This window comes from Arvicanthis niloticus, chromosome 10 (assembly GCF_011762505.2).
Source record: "Arvicanthis niloticus isolate mArvNil1 chromosome 10, mArvNil1.pat.X, whole genome shotgun sequence".
Classification (NCBI taxonomy): domain Eukaryota; kingdom Metazoa; phylum Chordata; class Mammalia; order Rodentia; family Muridae; genus Arvicanthis; species Arvicanthis niloticus.
This window is the reverse complement of record NC_047667.1, coordinates 42,670,752-42,690,967: the sequence shown is the minus strand read 5'-3', so window position 1 is coordinate 42,690,967 and position 20,216 is coordinate 42,670,752. Positions and strand designations below refer to the sequence as shown.

Sequence of the window (20,216 nt, the reverse complement as noted above, 5' to 3'; positions counted from 1 at the left end):
CCCATACACATACAATAAAAATTAATGAATCTTAATGAAAAAGAAGAAGAGCAAGCTTCTTTTAAATACATTCTTACCTGACAATTAATGCCAGCGTCATACTGTAGCAAGACTTTCACCAGCTCCTTATGTCCTCGGTCACATGCCCAGTGGAGCAGCGCTCTGCCCTACAAGGAGCAAATGGCAGAGAAACCTGTTAATCTATGTGTGGGCCACACAGAGCTCACATGCTAAGAAAAATGGGAGGACTGATACGTAAAGCTGTAGATCAGTTATTCTGAGGATGCTGTAAGATGCACTATGGGAAAGCAATAGACAAGAAGTGGGAAGCCCTGAGCTCTACTTTTGGTCCTTTCACACACCAGCCGGTAACAGCTTTGGTTTAATCACTTTCCTTACCTGAATAACAGAAAATGGTAATACAAACAACACAATCAGTAATAGGAGTTGGGCTGCCCATAAAGATGCCTGTTACAAGCCTGACGACCTGAGATGCATTTCCAGGAAGAGAACTGACTGCTGCCAGCTGTTCTTTGATCTTCATGCAGGTACACATGTGCGCATACTTGCGCAAATAAATATATACAATGTAATCATTGTATGTAATATGTGCTGAGTGAATAACCTCACGGCCAAGCCATGTCGTCAGGCACATCACACACTACTTTTGACTTCTACCTGTCAAAGACTTACAGTTACTATTAACATGTTATGTGGTTTTGACTGTCAGAAATTCTGAGGCCTACTTTCTTGCCCCAAATAAGCCCTTCAAAGTTGCTGGCCTCTCCTGAGTTGCTGGGTGATGTATGGTATAACTCTCCTTTGAGGTTAGCAGTGGTTCCTCATAAAGAATAAGATGCTTTTCTATACTGTAGGAAAGATTTAAATAATATATAGAGGTTGGGACAAGGGAGACCTTAAAACACAGCCTCCAAGGTAACTTTTCTAAAGCTGTGTACACTGTTTTTCACCCTTTAGACTCTCTGGATACATGTATTAGTTCAACTGGTCACATAAATGGCCAGGACAACCTCTGCCCTGCAGATTCCTTATTGGTCTTACTTGCTTGACTGACTTTATTTACCTGGGAGCACCTGCTTTCTTACACAAAATCCTAAAAAGGATCTTGCACACCTAAAAATTATAAAAGAGGGAAACCGAAGGGAAACATGAAAGCATGGGTGAGTCAGCCTTGTGTGGTGGCACATGCCTTTAGTTTCCGCACAAGGGGGGCAGAGGCAGGCTGACCTCTGCCAACCTGTCTCACAGTGAGCTCCAGGACAGACAGGACTACACAGAGACCCTGCTTCAGAAGAAAAAAAAATCAGATAAAAGCTTATCATTTTTAGTCTAATTTAAGTATTTCAAGAGTAGGTACTAAGTTCAACTATTAATAAGACTCACTGCATAATTAAGGTGTGTGATACGCTTACATAGTGTGCATGAGAACTCTATCATCGTTAGAAAACTCAGTACTGTGTACTTATACCACAAGATGTATAGATAAGTTCTACCTCTTAAGCAGGCTCCTGATGTTCCTTAGGTCTGACCCAATCATGCTTCACCAACTAATGCTGAACTATGAATCCTTCACTGTTCCAACGGGAGAGCAGGTGAGCAACACACTTCATCGTTAATGGGGGTTATATTTTAAGTTTGTCACATGTGGTGCCAAAATGTACTTTAGAGGAGACACCTGTGACCGGAGTCAGGGGTGATTCTCCCTTTGGACGCGCGCTCCAGAAGTATGGCGCACAGTCGGCTCTAAGAAGGATGGCGCACTCACAGACATTTGCACTACGCTTTTTAACACATATTCTGACCTGCACTGTAATTAATTTTTGTAACACATTATTTTAATGGTACACTAATTAACCTTGAATTAGAATAAATTCTCTGACAATGACTTTCTGTAGAAGTGCTAGAGAGATCCACATTAAGACTACCTAATGATTAATACTTTATGCAATGTTAAAAAGTTCAGAGACAAGAACAGGAGTAAACATTTACAGACAAGACAAAGCAGGCTTGGGGACTTCACCTGCCATGTAGAATTAGATGAGTAGGGGTCAGGACAGTGGCGTCTGTGCCTTGACTTCCTCAGATTATCGTTTCTGAAAACATGCTCTCATTTAGAATAATTCCCAGTAAGAATTTAACTGGTAATGCAGAAACAGCCTCGCAGTGGGAAGACAAGCTCAGGAGGGAGCGACACCATGGTTTCCTCCCTTTTTGGCTAACATCCTGCATAGGCCAACAGGATGCAGCTACTGCATTACTGTGGGTACAGGAAGTGAGCTCCATTTGCTCAAACACTTCTTCCAAATCTGTATGAGTAATATAATCTCTTACAAGTCTTTGAGCTACATATACTTCTCGCTAGTCCAAAATACGATAAGTCTTTGTTTCTACTTCTAAAATCCTACTAGAAAATTACCTTGGCAGTACCTAGGAGATTAGGGGATTATTACTAAAAAGGGTTCTGCTAGGCCCTCAGAACACTATGCGAGCACTGTCTGGAGAGCTCTGGGTAAATTCTCTAATTCAAATGCAGTAAATGCAGGGAGGGAAAGTTCTCATCTATTAAGCAATGGTGTTAGCATGTCCTCCCTTAGACAGATGAATGACTCTAAAGTGCTTTGAAAGTGCACAGTAGCAACTAACCTATTAAGTGGTATTACTTTTATATCTTCTAGAAAACAGAAAGTAGGTCTTAATATTTTAAATGCTTCTCTGATAGCTTTAATTGTCCTAAACCATGTAGACTTTTTAAATGAGACTTTTCTCCTATACACCACAAAATTAAATGTGTATACTTTATTATGAGTATTCTTATGATATTTGGGGATCATATACAAAGTATCCTATCTACACAGATTTAAAAAAATAGATTTTTTTTTTAAAAAAAGGACAGATTGAAGCTGCTATATGTAAGTTTTTTAGAGGTCTCTCCTTGACAGTGTACCAAATATTTATGGGGGAGTACCATATAATTAGCAGATGAAAGAACACAGAACTATAAAGAACACAGAATTATGGGATTCAACTGACATAAGGCCTACAGAGTACTGCTACAAAGAATGGGGGGAGGTATCCTGAGAAGTCCGACTGCTGTCAGACACGGCCTCTGGGTGTGGACGGGAACAGGAACATGGTCACGGTAAAATGGAACTTTCACGCTACGGACAGTGGAAATCAAGGAGACGCCATCAGAAAGTGTCCAGATGCTGCTGCAGGAGGCTGACTCCATGGGCTGGAGATCTAGCTGGCTGTGCAAACACTGTTTCCTGCACAGCTGCATCGAGAAAGGAGTCAGATGGGAATTTGCTACATTTACAGTAGCTGTAGGGGCTTACATTTTCCCAGAGTCCCGAAAAGTAAGAAATGTCACTGAAGAGCCCCTGGAATTATGTTAAGATTTCTGACTCTTTCATGAAAAGAAGGTTTCTTTCTTCCTTCCTTTCTTTTTTTGTTTGTTTTGTTCTTTGTTTTTCGAGACAGGGTTTACCAGTATAGCCAGGGCTGTCCTGGAACTCTGTAGACCAGGCTGGCCTCGAACTCAGAAATCTGCCTGCCTCTGCCTCCCAAGTGCTAGGATTAAGGGTGTGTGCCACCACTGCCCAGTAAAAAGAAGGTTTCTTAACTGTAGCATACTTGTCTGTATGTTCATCCATGAAAAAATACCATTATGATGTAATAAAGAATACCATAAAGTACGTGAAAGCTTTGTTTTGTCTTTTCTGTAACTTTTACATCAATTTTAATCATTAAATTGCCATAAAATTTATTAGTAAATTTGTTAAAACTAATAATTATCTTTAAAACTAAAACTCTTAATTTTTTTTTTAATTAAAAAAATAAAGTAGACTGGACTGAGTGTGTGGAGCTCCAGCTGCGGGAGATGAGTTCTGGGTGGGAGGTGGTGACAGCTGCGTGGACCTACTCACAGAAAAATGGCAGCAATGGCAGGTGTCCATTAAAATCTACGAAATAAGATGTCCAAGTCCATCAAATGGAAGCTACTTTGCTATCATCTGATTCAGCATTAAGTTGAGTTTCTGATATAACGTAAGACTGGCAGTTTTGCTAATGAAAATTATAGCCACTGACTTTTACACACCATTGTCTGTATCAATGCTAATATGCATTTCGCCAACAGCATGGAAAACAAAAGTTCCCTCAACTTAGGACTTTATTGTGATTTTTTTCCTTTCCAAATCTTAAATAAAGGCATGAACTTAGCTTCAGTGTAGTACAGTACACTATTTGCAGATATTAAAATTAAGTAAAAGTTGTAAATTAAATATAAAAGCCAGTATATATAACACCATGTCCCTATAAGTGTGGGCTTTGAAATACCTGACAGAAAATCTTCCTGACTAGAAGGAATAGCTACAAGACCTTTCCTCTTACGCAAAATACTATCTCCTAATTATGTCAACTAAAAAGACCATGTTACTTTATCAAATTAGAAATACATGTTTTAGGCGGTAAATATGATCATATTTTATTAAACACATATGTGAAATTCTCAAAGAATAAAAATACTTCTTTGAAAAAAAAATATGCCTTGGGATGAAGGTATAGTCCAATGCCTAAGGCTCTAGGATTCAACCACACAGCAAAATAAAAAATAAAAAAAGGAAACAAAGAAAACATAGCTTCTGGCTTTACCATGTTACTAGCAATTACATAGCAAATATGGATGAATATAGACATATATATACTCAGGTAGCTTCACTGTATAAGACAAACACAGCTTATTGAAAAGGCATTTCATATACATTTTTTCCTATATTATGATAGGTCTAAATATCTGCATCTTAGGTAAAATGATTAACATTTAAAATAATTTAATAATTTATTGTGTCATTTTTAATGCATAATAGTTCATATTAGGCGTTCTTTTCCATTTATGACTATCATAAAATTTACATAGTTCATAGCAAATTTTATATGTATTAAATGTAATTTTTACTCACATAAGGGCAAGACTAAAATTGTTTGAACTTGTTAAGCTAGTATTTTTAATAAAAATAATAAAGATAATGTTATCTCCAGAAATCCTATACAATTTGTACAGAAATGCCTTAACTTCAAACATCAGAAACACGAACTGCCTTCCCTTTCACCACTACACTTTCTTTCAACCGAGAAGCACAATTCTGAGGTCTATACTTAAATATTATCAACACTCGCCAACTGGTCTACTTGTCAGAGCTTTAAAGGCCATGAAGCACTACAATTTATTTCACTTAGGATGTCAAATTTGATTCTGATTTTAAGCTCCAGGTCCCCATGTTCTTAAATTAATTCATAGAAATCCCTGATTGATAATAAAGGGCTTGCCATAAGTATTCAAAGCTCAGCCTGCGATGTCATGGTTGAAAAGGCAGAAATCTGCTTGGAGCAATGAGAGAACCCAACTGAATTCTTGGCGTCTCAGTCTATGAATGTGTAAGCACTTCATCTGTTCATGGAAACACAGTGTCCTGGCAGGCTGGGGTAACAGCAGCTGCATGGGAAAGAAACCAGAAGAGCTGAGCAGCCACGCTCATCAAACACTGAATGGTCAAGAACAGCTTTCCAAGTTCCTCCAGTTCCATCAACAAAAACGTGTTACTGTATAAGTTGCTTCTGCTCTAGGCACTTACAGTGACCACCCAATAATCTCTGCAGAGGGCACACTTGGATATGACCTTTACAACTATTTAGGAGGGAGGGAGGGAGAGAGGGAGAGAGGGAAAGAGGGAGAGAGGGAGAGAGGGAGGGAGGAGGGAGGGAGGGGGGGAGGGAAGGCTGTTGCTGAAAACCTTAAGTGAGCTGGGCACCTGCGAAGCTTCTCCTGCTTTGCTGCTCCTTCCTAGGTCCAGAGGTGAGAGCACTCTGCTGGACCTCACTCCTACCTGGCAAATGTCCATCCCGGAATGTTAGTTCTTGCTTGTGGGCTAAGGATGAATCTAATCTAACTTACAGAGCACCTGTCAGTGTGGCAGAGTAAGAAGCAAAAGTGCACTGCAAACTCTTAGGGATGCTGCACAAAGGACTGTTCTTAAAGATAAAAATGTGAACGGGGTCAAGTGGTGCATGCACACTTTCCAATGGAAAGTAGATCGTGAAGTTAGTTTCTTCAATTATTTTTCATTTTGCTATCACTTTTCATTTATATTAAAAGTAACTAACAAGCTGAAAATAATGCAGTGCTTACTGTGTTGGGCACAATTTACATGCACATGCTAACTCACTAATACTCAAAGTGATCCGGAGGCAAACACTGCTATCTCCATCTATTATGAGGAAACCAAGGCAGAGGAAAGTCAACATAGGTCAAGGCACTGGAAAGTGACAGGAACAGGACCCACCTCTACCTAGTCACTCATTAGTTCATTAAATATTCAGGGAGTATGCTGAGAGTTCTGATAGAATTTCAATGAGATCACAAACCACTTATCCTTTTTTTTTTTTTTGAAGGAATTGGAAATAAATAATAAAGGCAAAGGCATGAAGGAGATGCTGCAGGAAACCAAAGACGTAAACAACAGAACAAAGCAAGGCACAGGACGCAGAAAACATGAAGCCAGGCAAAGAGAGAAATTTCAAAACAGTACGAGAAAAAGGCCAGGATGACATCCACACAACAGGTTAAGACCAGCTTGGACAGACTAGTGATGAAGCAGGCAGGAGTGTCCTAAAACGTTTGAATCTAAGACAAATGGGGTGACTATCTCTTGGGCAACTTGAGGAAAGAATTCATGATAGGAACAGAGAAAACCAAGGCAATCGAAAAACAAACACAGAAGTAATCCTGACTTTAAAACAAAATGTTGTTCCATGGTGAGTAGGTGTTACCATTATACAGTCATTGATTCCTTTGTGCCTTGCTTGTTCGTAATCAGAATGAACGTCCCACTAAAAAGAGCCTTGGTCTTGTGACTTGTTTTGGCCAAAGGAATGCAGGTAGATGTGATTATGTAACATTTCTAATAAAACATTTAATGGACTTGGGGTGTGTGGACAGGGATGCCTGGCTGTACCTATCTTTTGTTCCCACACCACAGTATCTAGTTCACCAATCTTTTACCTTTGAGGGAAAAGCTACATGAAATGGAGAGGAACTGGGCCCAAACCAAGCCAGGAGAGCCTAGCAAGAGGCCTTAAATAATCCCAGTCCTTCTGAAATATCAGAAGGATAATCATCAAACAGGAAACAAAGTAAAAGAATATCAGAATATGTGAAATGTTATTATGCAAGACAAGAAGGTGATATAAGCAAGAAATTATAAGCTACAGAACTTTGAGAGTTGTTTATTTTGGCAGCAAAAATTGACTAATATACATAGTACAGTTGATAGCTCAACCACAAGCAGTATCTATGTAGTATAGAATTTTAAGCACCAATTTAAAATTCAGCCAGAAAGCTGAAATTTAAGAGGGCAGAGAAAGACAGAGAACAAGATGATTAAAACAGGCAAGAGGAACTATAAAACAGAAGGAACTCAATAACTTAAAAGACAAAAGTATATTATTAGCATTTTATATATATATACATATATATATATGTAAATTACAAAAGAAGCAAAAAAAATTTACAAAAAAAGCAAAAAAAAATTTACAAAAGAAGCAATTAAAAGAATTCAAAGTTTTGGCCTCAAGTGAGCTAGAGTCAAATGTATTCTAGCCTGTAGACAAGTAATTTACATTTTCAATTCCAGAAGTCACTGACAACATCGTATAGGGAGGATGTTCCCTAAAGGTGAGACGTTATCAAAGGCCGCCCTGTATACAAAGCTCGCAACTATATACAGTTATTATCTGTACCCTCAGCAAATCGCCTGTGAACACTGTGTTTTAGCCATTTCCTATTAGAGTCTCCCTTTTTTGTTGTTTTGTCGGTGGCAAGGATGGCATTTGGGGTCTTCAACGTGCTGGATAAGCAGCGTGCAGCTGTGCACGCCATACCCCCAAGGGCCCAGATGACCATTTCTACTTTCTTGTACAGAATTACAAAATAACAAGAAATCATTAAAAGTTAACTAACAAGTTTTGCTCCTTTGTTAACTGTAATTCAGCTGTTAAGTATGTAGCAACTTTATATACGAAATAAGTTGCAAAGTAGTATATTCTAAAAAATAATTGAGTATAGTGGGCCAGTATTAAAATTACTGAATTTATCAAAATTCTGAGAGATATCCATAAATATATTTCTGTACAAAACTCAACACACGAATGCACATATTTACAGCATAACAGGAGACTTTACATACAAGTAGAACCCTGCTATCACCCACAGATACCACTTACCATGCTCACGGCTCCTCTCCTTTATTACAGACAAATGGAAGCTACTTGGCTGTGGCAAGTTCCAGCTCCTAACTTAATTTACAACGCGGACGATGCTCTCTGAGATGCTCTTGGCCACACTCCACTTAGAGCCATAGCCGAGAGGCACAGTGGTGAGAAAGTGACAGTGCAGCAGAATAACACATGCATAAGAACTAACCGGCCACCCTCAGCACCCATGCACGACACCGACACTGCAGGGCTTGCTTTCCATACCTCTTCATCTGTCATATTCACATCCACAGTTTTCGATTTGATGGCTTTGGTTATATGGTCAATGTTGTTTTCCCTGCAGTAATCAAATATGTTTTTGTCTTCTTCCCTAATAAAAAAACAAAAGCTATGTTTGTCCTACTGGATAAAACACAAAGGTTACATGTTCTTAACATAAGATGTTCTCTGAGGACTTAGACATTAATGGGTTTAAAGTGACAGGCAGAGCATTAGATTCCCAGTTAACATAATGTATCCAGTGTCTAAAAGGACTACAGTAACCATGGTCCTTGTAGGGAAGACTTCACCTGCTCTGAAGTTGCCTCATGGTGGGTTTTCTGCACCCTGTCCTGCCCCGTCACTTTCATACACTGACAGCACATTCCTGAGACTTGGGCATTTCATTAGAGCAGCACTGTGGTAACATGGCAATTTGGAGGGAACAAAGTGAGGGAAATGCTATTCTAAATATATCACATGAGGAAACTCATTTAATCTTTTCTTTTTTGCCCGTATATGTATATCATGCGTTTGTTCATACATGTGTATGATGTCCTTCTTGATTGTTCTTTCATTTACATGTGGCAGGATGACTTGCTGAGCCCAGAGTTCACCAATTCCATAAGTCTAGCTGGCCAGCTTGCCCCAGGGATCTCCTGTCTCTGCCTCTTGAGTTCTGGGATTATGCCACACTTGCCCTAGGCCCTGGAAGCTGAAATCAGTCTTCATGCTTGTGAGGTAAGCTCTTTCTCCACTCTCATCTCTCCAGCCTTTATTCTTCACAATAATCTCACTTCACAGGCAAAGAGAGGTCAAATAACCTTGCAGATAACAGCACATTTATCAAATGTAAAAACAAACAAACAAAGCTGTGGGGCCAGAGAGCTATGGCTCAGCAGTTAAGAGTGCATACTGCTTGCTCTTTAAGAGGATCTAAGTTAACTTCTTGGCAGCCTACTCCAGTTCCAGGGGCATCTGACACATCTGGTCTCTGTGGCACTGGTACTCAAGTGCATATACCACACCCCCATGCACACATAGTTTAAAAAAATTTTTTTAAAGATAGAATTCACTCAGAGCAGCTGATTTTTATATGTAATGTATGTTCTGTTATGTCATGTGCCTCCAGTAGTCAGCCACAGTCCATTCTAGAATTTATAGCAGACTCTTTTTTTAGTATGAGGTCTACAAGTTCTCTAAAATATTACCTAAAACTGGGCCTGTGGAGATGCTTCAACAGTTAAGAATACTGGCTGCTCTTGTGACAGACCTGTGTTCAATTCCCAGCACCCACATGGCTCACAGGTGTCTCTGACTCCAGGTCCAGGGGACCCAATGCCCTCTCTGGCTTACATGGACACTGCATACATGGACACTGCATGCATACAGTACACAGGCACTTTCAGGCAAACACCTATACACACATAAAATAAGAATAAATAAAACCTCAAAAATATTACATAAAACTATTCCTGTAATGCATTTTTGTGCATTTTTCTAGATTAATGACTCATAAAATGGCAATAGGTAATTTAGAATATGAAAATGAACATCTCTAATATGTGGACTGAACTTTAGGGACAGGTATAAAAGGATGTTTTTATATTCCCAAATTAAATTAAATTATTATTATTGAGACAAGGTTTCTCTGTAGCCCTGGATGTCCTGAAATTCTCTCCGTGAACCAGGCTGACCTTGAACTCAGACCTCATGCCTCTGCCTCCTATGTGCTGGGATTAAAGGTACATACCACCACCACCACCAACTGGCTATTAAAGTGTTTTACTATGTTCAAGACCTTATCAGATTTTATCATCTATTCATTTAAAAAAAAATCAAAACCCATCAGAATCTATCTACCTTAAAAGACAATCTGAAGAGTGAAAAATTACCACAACCATACCTAACTGTCTTAAAACATACAACTTCGTCAGCAACCACACAAAGCCTTTCTGAAGCATCTAGTGTGTTTTACTGTGTGCCCACTACACAGAAGGCACTGGGCAAGGTCATGTAAATTGGAAGTACAAGGCTAAGCAAGAACACAGACAGTATAGTTAAAATGATAAACTCTAAGTATTATGAAATAAGGCAGAATCTGTCCTAGGAAAAGGACTGAAGGAGAATAAAAGGAATGGCCTGCTTCCAGCTGGAGAGCAGGCACAGGTTTAAGAAAGAAACCATGAAACAAAAAAGAAAAAAAGAAAGAAACCATGTCTTGTTTCACAGAAATGAAAGTGTGCTTTAGGTCCCTAAAAACAACACAACAACAACAACAACAAAGAAATAAACTATGTCTTGTTTCACAGAATGAAAGTGTGCTTCAGATCCCTAAAAATAACACAACAGCAACAACAACAACAAAACTATGCAAAACTGAGACAACACCATAGAAAAGTCTGTTTTTAAAATTATGGCTGTATATACTATTACTTTAGCTCTAATTAGCTACCAATGTCAATTCTACTTCTGTTAAAAAATACATTTCTATTTCCATTTTGGGAACAACAGGGATCCTTGGAATTTAAGAGGCAACAATCTCAACTGTTATGTCAAAAATGATAATTTTTGACAAAAATGTTATGAGAAAATGATAATATCAAATGTAGTCTCTGGAAAAATTGTTTTGACTTGGGAATAACGGGGAGCTGGTGGTGGGGCACAGAAAGGAAAAACTGGAGGTCACTGGGAGCCACCCCTACCTGGTAATACGCAAGGGTTACTCATAGGGGAGAGGGCGTTTAGCACACTCCATTCTGAATTCAAGTTCCTGATGCACATGCACTAAGAACAGCACAAGACGTACTCAATTGTGTATCTTGTCTAATATATTTTTAATGTTTCTTAGACGTATTACCTGTATCAATTATTTGGTTTGGTATGGGAATTTCTAAAGAGCAGCAAACATTTTAAAATCTAACACCTATATAGGTCCTGGTTAAAACCTAGCACAGAAAAAAATTTAAACTATTCCTCAAAGCTCATCCATCCTATTCAGTGATGTTTTCATTGACTGTTTAAAAGTGTGTATAGTTAATTATTTAACAAAATGTATAATATGTATTATTTTGATCAAATATACAGATATAATAATTAGTTCAAATAGAAAAAATACTTAAAACACTAATGTTACAGAAAACACAATTTTAAAAACTTTAACTTATATACATACTTTGTTGTAGAGGACTACATAGAAAACATTAGTTCTAGATGAAGTGAAAAGTAAAAAAATTTATATAAATCTTTATAGAGAGCTCACTCATGTACTTTTTAATGAAGATCAGAATGTTACTTGATTATTACTTTTTGAGATAACTGAAGATTCACATGCATTTGCAGAATATGATTATCTGTACTCCTTTTCCAATTTTTTCAATAACAGTCATGTATTTTGTTTAAAAAGAATATTACCTTATTTAAATTTCATTAGCCACATTTTGAAGTGAAGTTTATCTTAAAAACTGTACAATTTATAGAACATAAAATCATATCTTTTGTAATTATTAAACAATAAAAATGTTTCCTAAAATCCTTAGGTACTATAAAAGAATGCCTGGGTCCACTGCCCTGACGCAGTATTCTACAGAGGCGTGGTCAGGAGCCAGGAGCCAGGAGCCAGCTACCCCATAAAGAACATCCAAAACGTACAAAGAACTCAAAAACTCAACGGCAAGAAGACAAATACCTTCATTTTAAAATGGAAAAGGTTCTGACCAGGCATTTCTTGGGGGGTGGGGGGGTGGACACAAAGGAATGGAAAGGGAGGGGGAGAGAAAGGGAGAGGGAGAAAGAGGGGAGGAAGGGGAGGAAAGGGGAGGGAAAAGGGAAAAAGGGAAGGGAAGGGATCTGGATGGCCTGTAGCTACATGAGACAAAATTTTAGATTCTAATCAGAAGAGAACTGTACATTAAAGCCACAATGAGATTCCATCTCTTGCCTAATAGACCAGTTATTACCAAGAAGGTGCTGGTAAACACAGAGGAAAAGGAATCCCTGTAGCTGTTAATAATAAAGCATTTTGAAAAAAATATAGAAGTACCTCAAAAAAAACAAATACAGAGGTTCCATGTTTCCAGCAAGCGTACTTCTGGGTATACAGCTAAAGAAGCTGAAGTAAGTACTATGAGATGTTTGCACTCCATGTCTGTAACTGCATTATTTCAATGTCTACATATGGAAGCAACCTGTGTCCATCAATGAGTGGATGGGTGAAGGAAATGTACCCTACACAATGCAATGTTCAAAGAAGATTCTACTGTCTGCGACACAGGTGGGACCAGAGAAAATTATGTGTTTTGCATTGAATGAGAATGGCCCAAAGGATTAGGAGGTGTAAACTTGTTAAAGAAGGTGTGTCACTGGCTTTGAGGTTTCAGAACCCATATCATTCCAGTTCTTCTTCCCCCATCACTCTCTCTCACACACACACACACACACACACACTCCCTCCCTCCCTCTCCCCCATCTCTCACACACACACCTTCCCTCTCTCTCTCACACACACAGACACACACATATACACACACCCTCCCTCCCTCCCTCCCTCTCTCTCACACACACACAGAAACCCTCCCTCCCTCCCTCCCTCCCTTTCTGCCTCCCTCCCTCCCTCCCTCCCTTTCTGCCTCCCTCCCTCCCTTGTAGCTCTCAGCTCCTGCTCCAGAGCCATTCTTTTACCTGCTACCATGTTCTCCACCATGACCTGTCATGGACTCATAATCTGAAACAATAAGCCTCATTTAAATGTTTTCTTTAATAAGTTGCCTTGGGCACGGTATCTCTTCACAGCAACAGAGAAGTAATTAAGACCTATGATTAGGAAAAGAAGTCTAACACAGAAGAATACTGTATGACCTCACTTTTTGGTGGACTCTTAAAAGGCAAATTTCACATAAATTCAGTGAGAAGAGTGGTTACCAGAGGAGGGAGGGAGGGTCAGAAACGAGGATGCTGGTTAAAGTAAAAGAGTTTTGGTCACACTGGAGGGACATACTCTAGAGTCACTGCACTGCAGGGCGCTTAGTTACATAAGTTCTTATGTACAATAAAATCACTAGAATTTTAAGTCTACACCACAAATGGTGACATATTAGTGAGGTGACAGAGACATTAACTTGTTTGACTCTTTCTATAATGAATATATGAATCAAGATAACACAATGTATCCCATAAACACACATACATGATTATTTGTGAATTTAAAATAGAATTAGATATAAATAACAATAAGGATGGTCAAAAAAAAAGCATTAAAAGATAAGCTTACAAATGAACCTTATAAATAAAATAAAAAGTAGAAAAAAAATAAGTAAAATAAAAAAGATTGGATGAACAAGGAAGAAGCAACTGTCCATGGCAGGGGTTGAGAGACCAGCAACATCAGAGGAGAAAGCAAGTAAAGAGCCCTGAACGGTTGGCAGTGTAAGTTAGTCGGGGAAGAGCAAAGGTCGCTCCCTAGCCCTGGATCGGGTAAGGGGAAGCCACACCAGCCTTCTACACACACAAGTGCGTACTCAGGGAAGGAGCCCGCGTCATGGGCACTTCGGCAGACTGCTGCTGCAGACGCCTCCCCTACTGTGTTAAATCAATCCAAAGCCAAAAGACAACAGGAAATATTTACAACAAAACATTCTGGCATATTTTAACTTAACTCACAGATGTTTCTCTGAAGGAGAATATTGTTAATGGTTTTAGTAAAGCTCATCAGGTAAAGACAACTCCTGACAAGGATTAACTTAGTGTATTAAAAATTCTTGCTTCTATTTAATATGTAATTAAAATCTTAGATGTTAATTTTGCCCTATAGAATACTGGTTTTGAGTCTTTTTTTTTTTTTTTTTTTTTTTTTTTGTTTTTTGTTTTTTTAGACAGGGTTTCTCTGTGTAGCTCTGGCTGTCCTGGAACTCACTCTGTAGACCAGGCTGGCCTCGAACTCAGAAATCCACCTGCCTCTGCCTCCCAGGTGCTGGGATTAAAGGCGTGCGCCACCACCGCCCGGCCTGGTTTTGAGTCTTAATTTTATCAAAGACCATCACTGAGAGTTTGTGCTGTGAGCCTTGGGAAAAGCCTGCAAGTCATAGCTCCCTCCTGAAATACTGTGTTGCAAGACCAAGGCAAAGATCCAGTGGCGGCAAACACTGTCTCAAAGGTAATCACATTAAGGCATACTGCCCTAAGATTAGAGCACTTACTAACTGTCTGGTTTGTTGTCGAATTATCCTTAAAATAACTCTTGAAATCCTAGATATCAAATAGTCATTTGGAAGTTACCTACTGATTAAAGATAAAAAGTTATATTGGAAAAGTTATTTAACTATGATTTTATAAAGACATTGACTACTGAAAGTCCATTCTACTTTTTAAAATCTGCCTCTTATCCAAGTTGAGGAAAAATCGTGATACTTTAAATGTGTCCAAGAAAATAAAAATTCTAGTCAATCCCTGGAAAATCAGTGCCCACACCAGAAAATTCACACACCTGTTTTGCTAAAAGACTTCTCTGAAGGGTCAGTTAACATTCCCAACCATTAAATTGAGTTTAAAATCAATAAAACAATACAAAGGAAGCATCGCCAGTTTAGTAATAAGTGAGAGACAGCGTCAAAGTTTTTTAGGGAAGTATATTCTTAAGAATGCTGAAAGGAAAGGTATTTAATTTTGAAACTGAAGAAAGTATAGTGCTACAATACCAACTGTCAAATTCCATTTCATTAATTAAAAATAACAATGTCTCCTCAACCATTTCAGGATCCCATGGGCACAGAGACTAGAGTAGAGCTACTAACCACACTGACCTTGGACAAGTAACCTAACCTTGAATTTGTGCCCTCACCTGTAACACACGATACCACTAACATCTATCTATATTAATAAAAACCACTAAATATGATTGAGTATAAACAGTCAATATATGATAGTGTCATTATATTAGCTGCAGAATATGCAGAAGGTAAAAGCAGAAGGATCAAGAGTGCAAGGCCATCCTGGGCTATGTCAGACCTTATCTAAAATATATAATAATTTAGCATATGTTTTAAAGTGGGATAATTTATCATATTTAGACATTATCATTATCAATCAACCCATCTAATAAATATTAATTAGACCTTTAAAAATAAAAATAAGGCACTGTGATTTGAGCAGAGTGACCAAAGTGCAAGAGGAAGACTATCTTAATGAGATGGTGAGGGTCCTTGTTCCTTTTACTAATAATGCATACCCTGCCTCTCTTGTTTTGAATTTTTAAAGTTTGTTTTATGTGTATGAATGTTTGCCTACATGTATGTCTGTTTACCATATGTCCAAGGTGCTCAGAGGTCAGAAGAGGGAGTCAGAAGCCCTAGGACTGGGGCTGTGAACCATCATGTGAGTGTCAGAAATCAAACGCAGGACCTCTAAAAGAACGGTCAATGCCCTTAGCTGCTGAGCCCTCTCTCCAGCCACAACATATATTTTCTCTTGGTATTGCAATGGTCATACTGTCTTCAAAACTACATACTCTAGCCTTTTATGTGCATGTCCATTAACACACAGGAAACTCTGTACACACGTGTAAGCATGTGAGCCACTACCAAAAGATGAGGATACAAGAGAGGAAGGAGAGCAGGACTGGGTAGGAAGAGTACAGTGGTGAGAGAGGGAACAAGACATGGAGATAAAGAGGTAGACAGTGGCTTCGGCTGATGCATGACCTCTGTTTCAAAGAGCTGCTGATCTGCAAACAGGTGGATTTGCCTGTATGCCTGGCTGGCATCATGGCACTGAGCACACAGAAGCCAAATGAAGCACATTAGAAAAGGGAGAATAGGAGAGCCAGGAGACTGTTACAACACTTACTGTTTATGTCAAGACCTGCCAGTCCCCAGAGACCCATTTTCACATAATCTATAATTATCTCTTTGCTTTAATCGCCTTGTCATTCCTGAGGCTCTCATGGGCACTGAGAGAGGAAAAGCTCATTAACTAAACCTTTTCTCCTCTCTCCAGCCACCCATGGCTTTTAATTGCTTGGTGTGTTATTATCTGGGAGTGCAACTGGGATCATTTTCATAAGAAAGGGAGGTAGAGAGCAGGAAGGGAGCCATGGGTCCCTGAGGTATGCACCACAGACAAACCTCTGCTTTCTCAATTATTTATGCCAGCTGAGGTTTTACAGGCTGAATAAATCCATAGCTCAAGTTCATTCTGAGCAGTCAGATTCTCAAGAGAGAGTTGCCCACTTGCCTGTACACACGTGTGTATCCTCAAGGAACAACCAGACTGTAACAAGACATATGTCATCTAATTTATCACCGATCAACAAAGTGTTAACACAGTGTTGATCACAGGCAACAGTGAAATGGGGAAGGATTACACTAACCAGCCAAACAGATGCTCTTAGTGCTAGGAACAGTGCTGTCACTGGGACAGTGGTGTCTCATAATGACTTAGCCTAATGAAAGCGTGAGGCTCCAAATACTCCACCTTTAAAACATAAGATATGCTTAGCAATGAAAGCTTCAACAAGCTTGCAAAACCCAGGCTAGTATATAACAATGTGAGGCTTTGAATAAAGTCCTAAGGAAAATTTTATAGCAACAGATCTTACAAGTAGCAATAAAACTATGTTGCTGCTGCCTGTTATCCAATCACACATTGCTTCCAAAAAATTCACAGTAGTTTCTGTATCAGTGTCAAACTTCTATGCTTTCAGTCTAGTTTATATTTTAACCAAAAACAAAGCACAAAGCAATCATTTTCATCCTAGTTTTTACTTATATTCTTTCTCTTTATAATCAATATTAAAGAGCAAATAGCAAGTAATGAAAAGTTATTTTTCAAAATAGTATCAAGATGTTATTACTGCTTAAAAATGGAAACTTTATAAGTCAACAATGCAAACATCTCTTTGAAATTCTACATGCTTTTTTGTCTGACCACAGCAGTGACCTCTGGTATTTTCTGCCAAACACTTCATTTGTCTCACAGAACAACTAATCAATTCCAGAGCCCATCAATCATTTCAGTTGTATACTAGACTGGTCTTGCTTAGAGAAGGTCCAGATGGCTGCATGAGTAAGTGGAATTAAAATTCTAACAGATTATGAGGCATCAAACTATAAAACATAACAGAGAAGAGCAAATCTTATTGCAGGCTAGGCTAGGCAGTTTACCTTTCCTCTTTTCTACTTTTAATTCTTGCCCTAATGTTTCCATGTGTGTGTTGACTTCTAGAGCAAACACAAGCAGGCATTCACTGCACACTGAAGTCACTCTGGTGACGGCACCATGCGTAGAGCCCTATGCTTGCTTGGTACAGAGCCCCCTGCACGCGGGTGTACAAACAAAACAGCTCATCTCAGAGCTACAGCTGACTGAATGGTAAGATCAGACACGTGCCCAGATCCAGCAGAGTGGCTCTGCCTTCCTAGTGTTCCATGCTCCTTTGCAAAAGCAAACAGTTTGCACCTGCTTTGTAAGCAGACCTCTAATTTTTGGTTCCTACTTTCAGCGCTTCGTCTCTTGTTGTGGCCTCTGTGCTGAGTGCTAATAAACGTTTACAGCTTTATGGAAATGCATATTCTGCCAAGTATTATTCTAGGGCACTTGTGTGCATCTATATATTCCACACAAGTGCCACATGAACCAGACACTATCAACCCCATTCTACAGATGAGTAAGTAGCTCAGGTTCCAGCTAACGTGGTGGAATCCACAGCTGAATGCCTGTCGTCTGGCTCCACAGTTGTATAAAGTTAACTGACACCTCACTATAGCCTTTCCATTACACAACAGTTAACTAACTTCAGAAGTAGACGCTCCTACTTGGTGTCTGGGCTACTGGGTCTCTCCTAGACGGCAGAAACAAAGGTTTGAACCAAAAGGGCAAAAAACGGGCCCTTAGACTAATGTGTCATCTGTAACACGTTAGTGGGGAAACCAGAGCAATGGATCCCAAGCTACTCAAATGTACGCTGACTTTCCTCAACTTTACAACATACTCAAAATAATCTGCAAAATACCTTGTTTTATCTTCTAAAAAGTGATTGTGCAAAAAGATTTTCCTTCTATTATTTGATATTTTTAAAACTCTACATTGATTTCTGCTTTCGTATCAGTTGAATTAAATTCTGATAAGAATTTGTAAATAACATTAGTTAAAGCACAATTTGTCTTAGAAAAGTAATAGTACCATATCCAAATACCCATGACATAAAGTTCAGAAAATAGCCTGTTTTCATTGTTGAACTACACTTTAATACTTATGAAAAAATTCTAAAAGTGTATACCTGGTACTTCACTGTAATAATCCAACATCTCAGTACAGGAAAAAATTACTATGATTAAGTTTATTATAACAGAATTATTCTACTAGTCAAATGAATTTTATTAATGTAAGCATGACTAATTATGATGTTTCCAGATCTACTGTAGTAGTAAGAGAATTACTATGCTTGTAATAGCATAAAGACTTTCAGTGACTCTCAGCATCTGTGTTTCTGTATGTACACTGTGGCTCATACCTGCCCCACCTCCCACACATACAATAAATAAGCATATAATAAAAAATTAAAAATAGCATAAAAAGATATTTTTATTAATGAACTAAGGTCAGGCCTAACCAGGTTTACCTATAGCAAAAGTTCATACTTTGGTTCAGTAATATTATTATACATACATGAAAATGCCAGAAGTACTAAGAAAAAGCAAATGTGGCATATACCTATGATCCCAGCACTCAGGAGATGGAGGCAAGAAAGTCATGAGTTCAAGGTCATCCTCCACTACACAGTGAGTTCAGGCTGAGCTGAACCAAATGAGACCCTGTCTTAAGAAAACTAACAAAAACACAACAAAGAAACAAAAGTGCTAAGAATAGCTTGTCATGGAGGGGCAGCACCTGGAATCTCTGAGTTTGAGGCCAGCCTGGTCTACATAGTGGGTTTTAGGACAATAGGAGCTACATAATAGAGAGACTCTGTCAAAAGACAAACAAGAACAACAAAAGCACTAAGAAAACATTACTCAAAAGTGAAGAAGCTGAAGACAAATATCCATGTTCTGTCTCACAGCAGATGCATACATATGTGGTGAGCTGAATTAAAAATTCTCCTGTATAACTGGGTGTGGTAGTAAATACCGTTAATCCCAGCTCTCAGGAAGCAAAGGCAGGCAGATCTCTGAGTTTGAGGTCTACAGAGTGAGTTTCAAGACAAGTCAGGGCTACACAAAGAAACTGTGTCTCAACATTCCCCACCCCCAACACACAGGAAAAAAATTCTACTTTACAAAAACAAGCGATATTATTTTGTGCCATCAGATTTGACCTAAGAGCCATTGCTTTAGGAAGTGGGTGAGAGAAGGGAAGAAGGGCAGGGAGGTAGAGCAGAGAGAGCCACATGGAGAGAAGCAATGGTGGAGAAGTCAGGTTAAGTTAGATGGGTTAGCTGAAAGACTGCCCCAGCAAACAGGCCAACAGCTTTGCACTATACAGACGTTTCTCTGTCCTTATTATTAATCCACAAGCAGGACCTCCAAAAGCCCTGCAATACCAACCCGTTGAAATCAGCTGAAATCTCTCAGGAATACTCTCCCTAGATAGCTACCTCACTTCACTGGAAGATATTTGATCGCTCTTGTTCTGTAAAGTTACTGATCATTCATGTCACCTATACTCCAAAAGAG

General features: G+C 38.9%; 1 protein-coding gene across 4 annotated transcripts in view; it reads right to left on the bottom strand.

Annotated features, from left to right (window-relative positions):
* The window catches only part of Acbd6 (acyl-CoA binding domain containing 6), a 126,077-nt gene that overhangs the window by 62,598 nt on the left and 43,263 nt on the right, over positions 1–20,216 (bottom strand). For 2 of the 4 annotated variants that reach the window (XM_076941366.1, XM_034513597.2), the window contains exons 5-6: positions 8,557–8,662; positions 78–167 (exon numbers count right to left, since the gene is read on the bottom strand). In XM_076941366.1, coding sequence (XP_076797481.1) covers positions 78–167; positions 8,557–8,662 — 196 coding nt within the window. The remainder of the gene's footprint in view (positions 1–77; positions 168–8,556; positions 8,663–20,216) is intronic. The other 2 variants (XR_013112882.1, XM_076941367.1) reach the window with 1 other exon arrangement.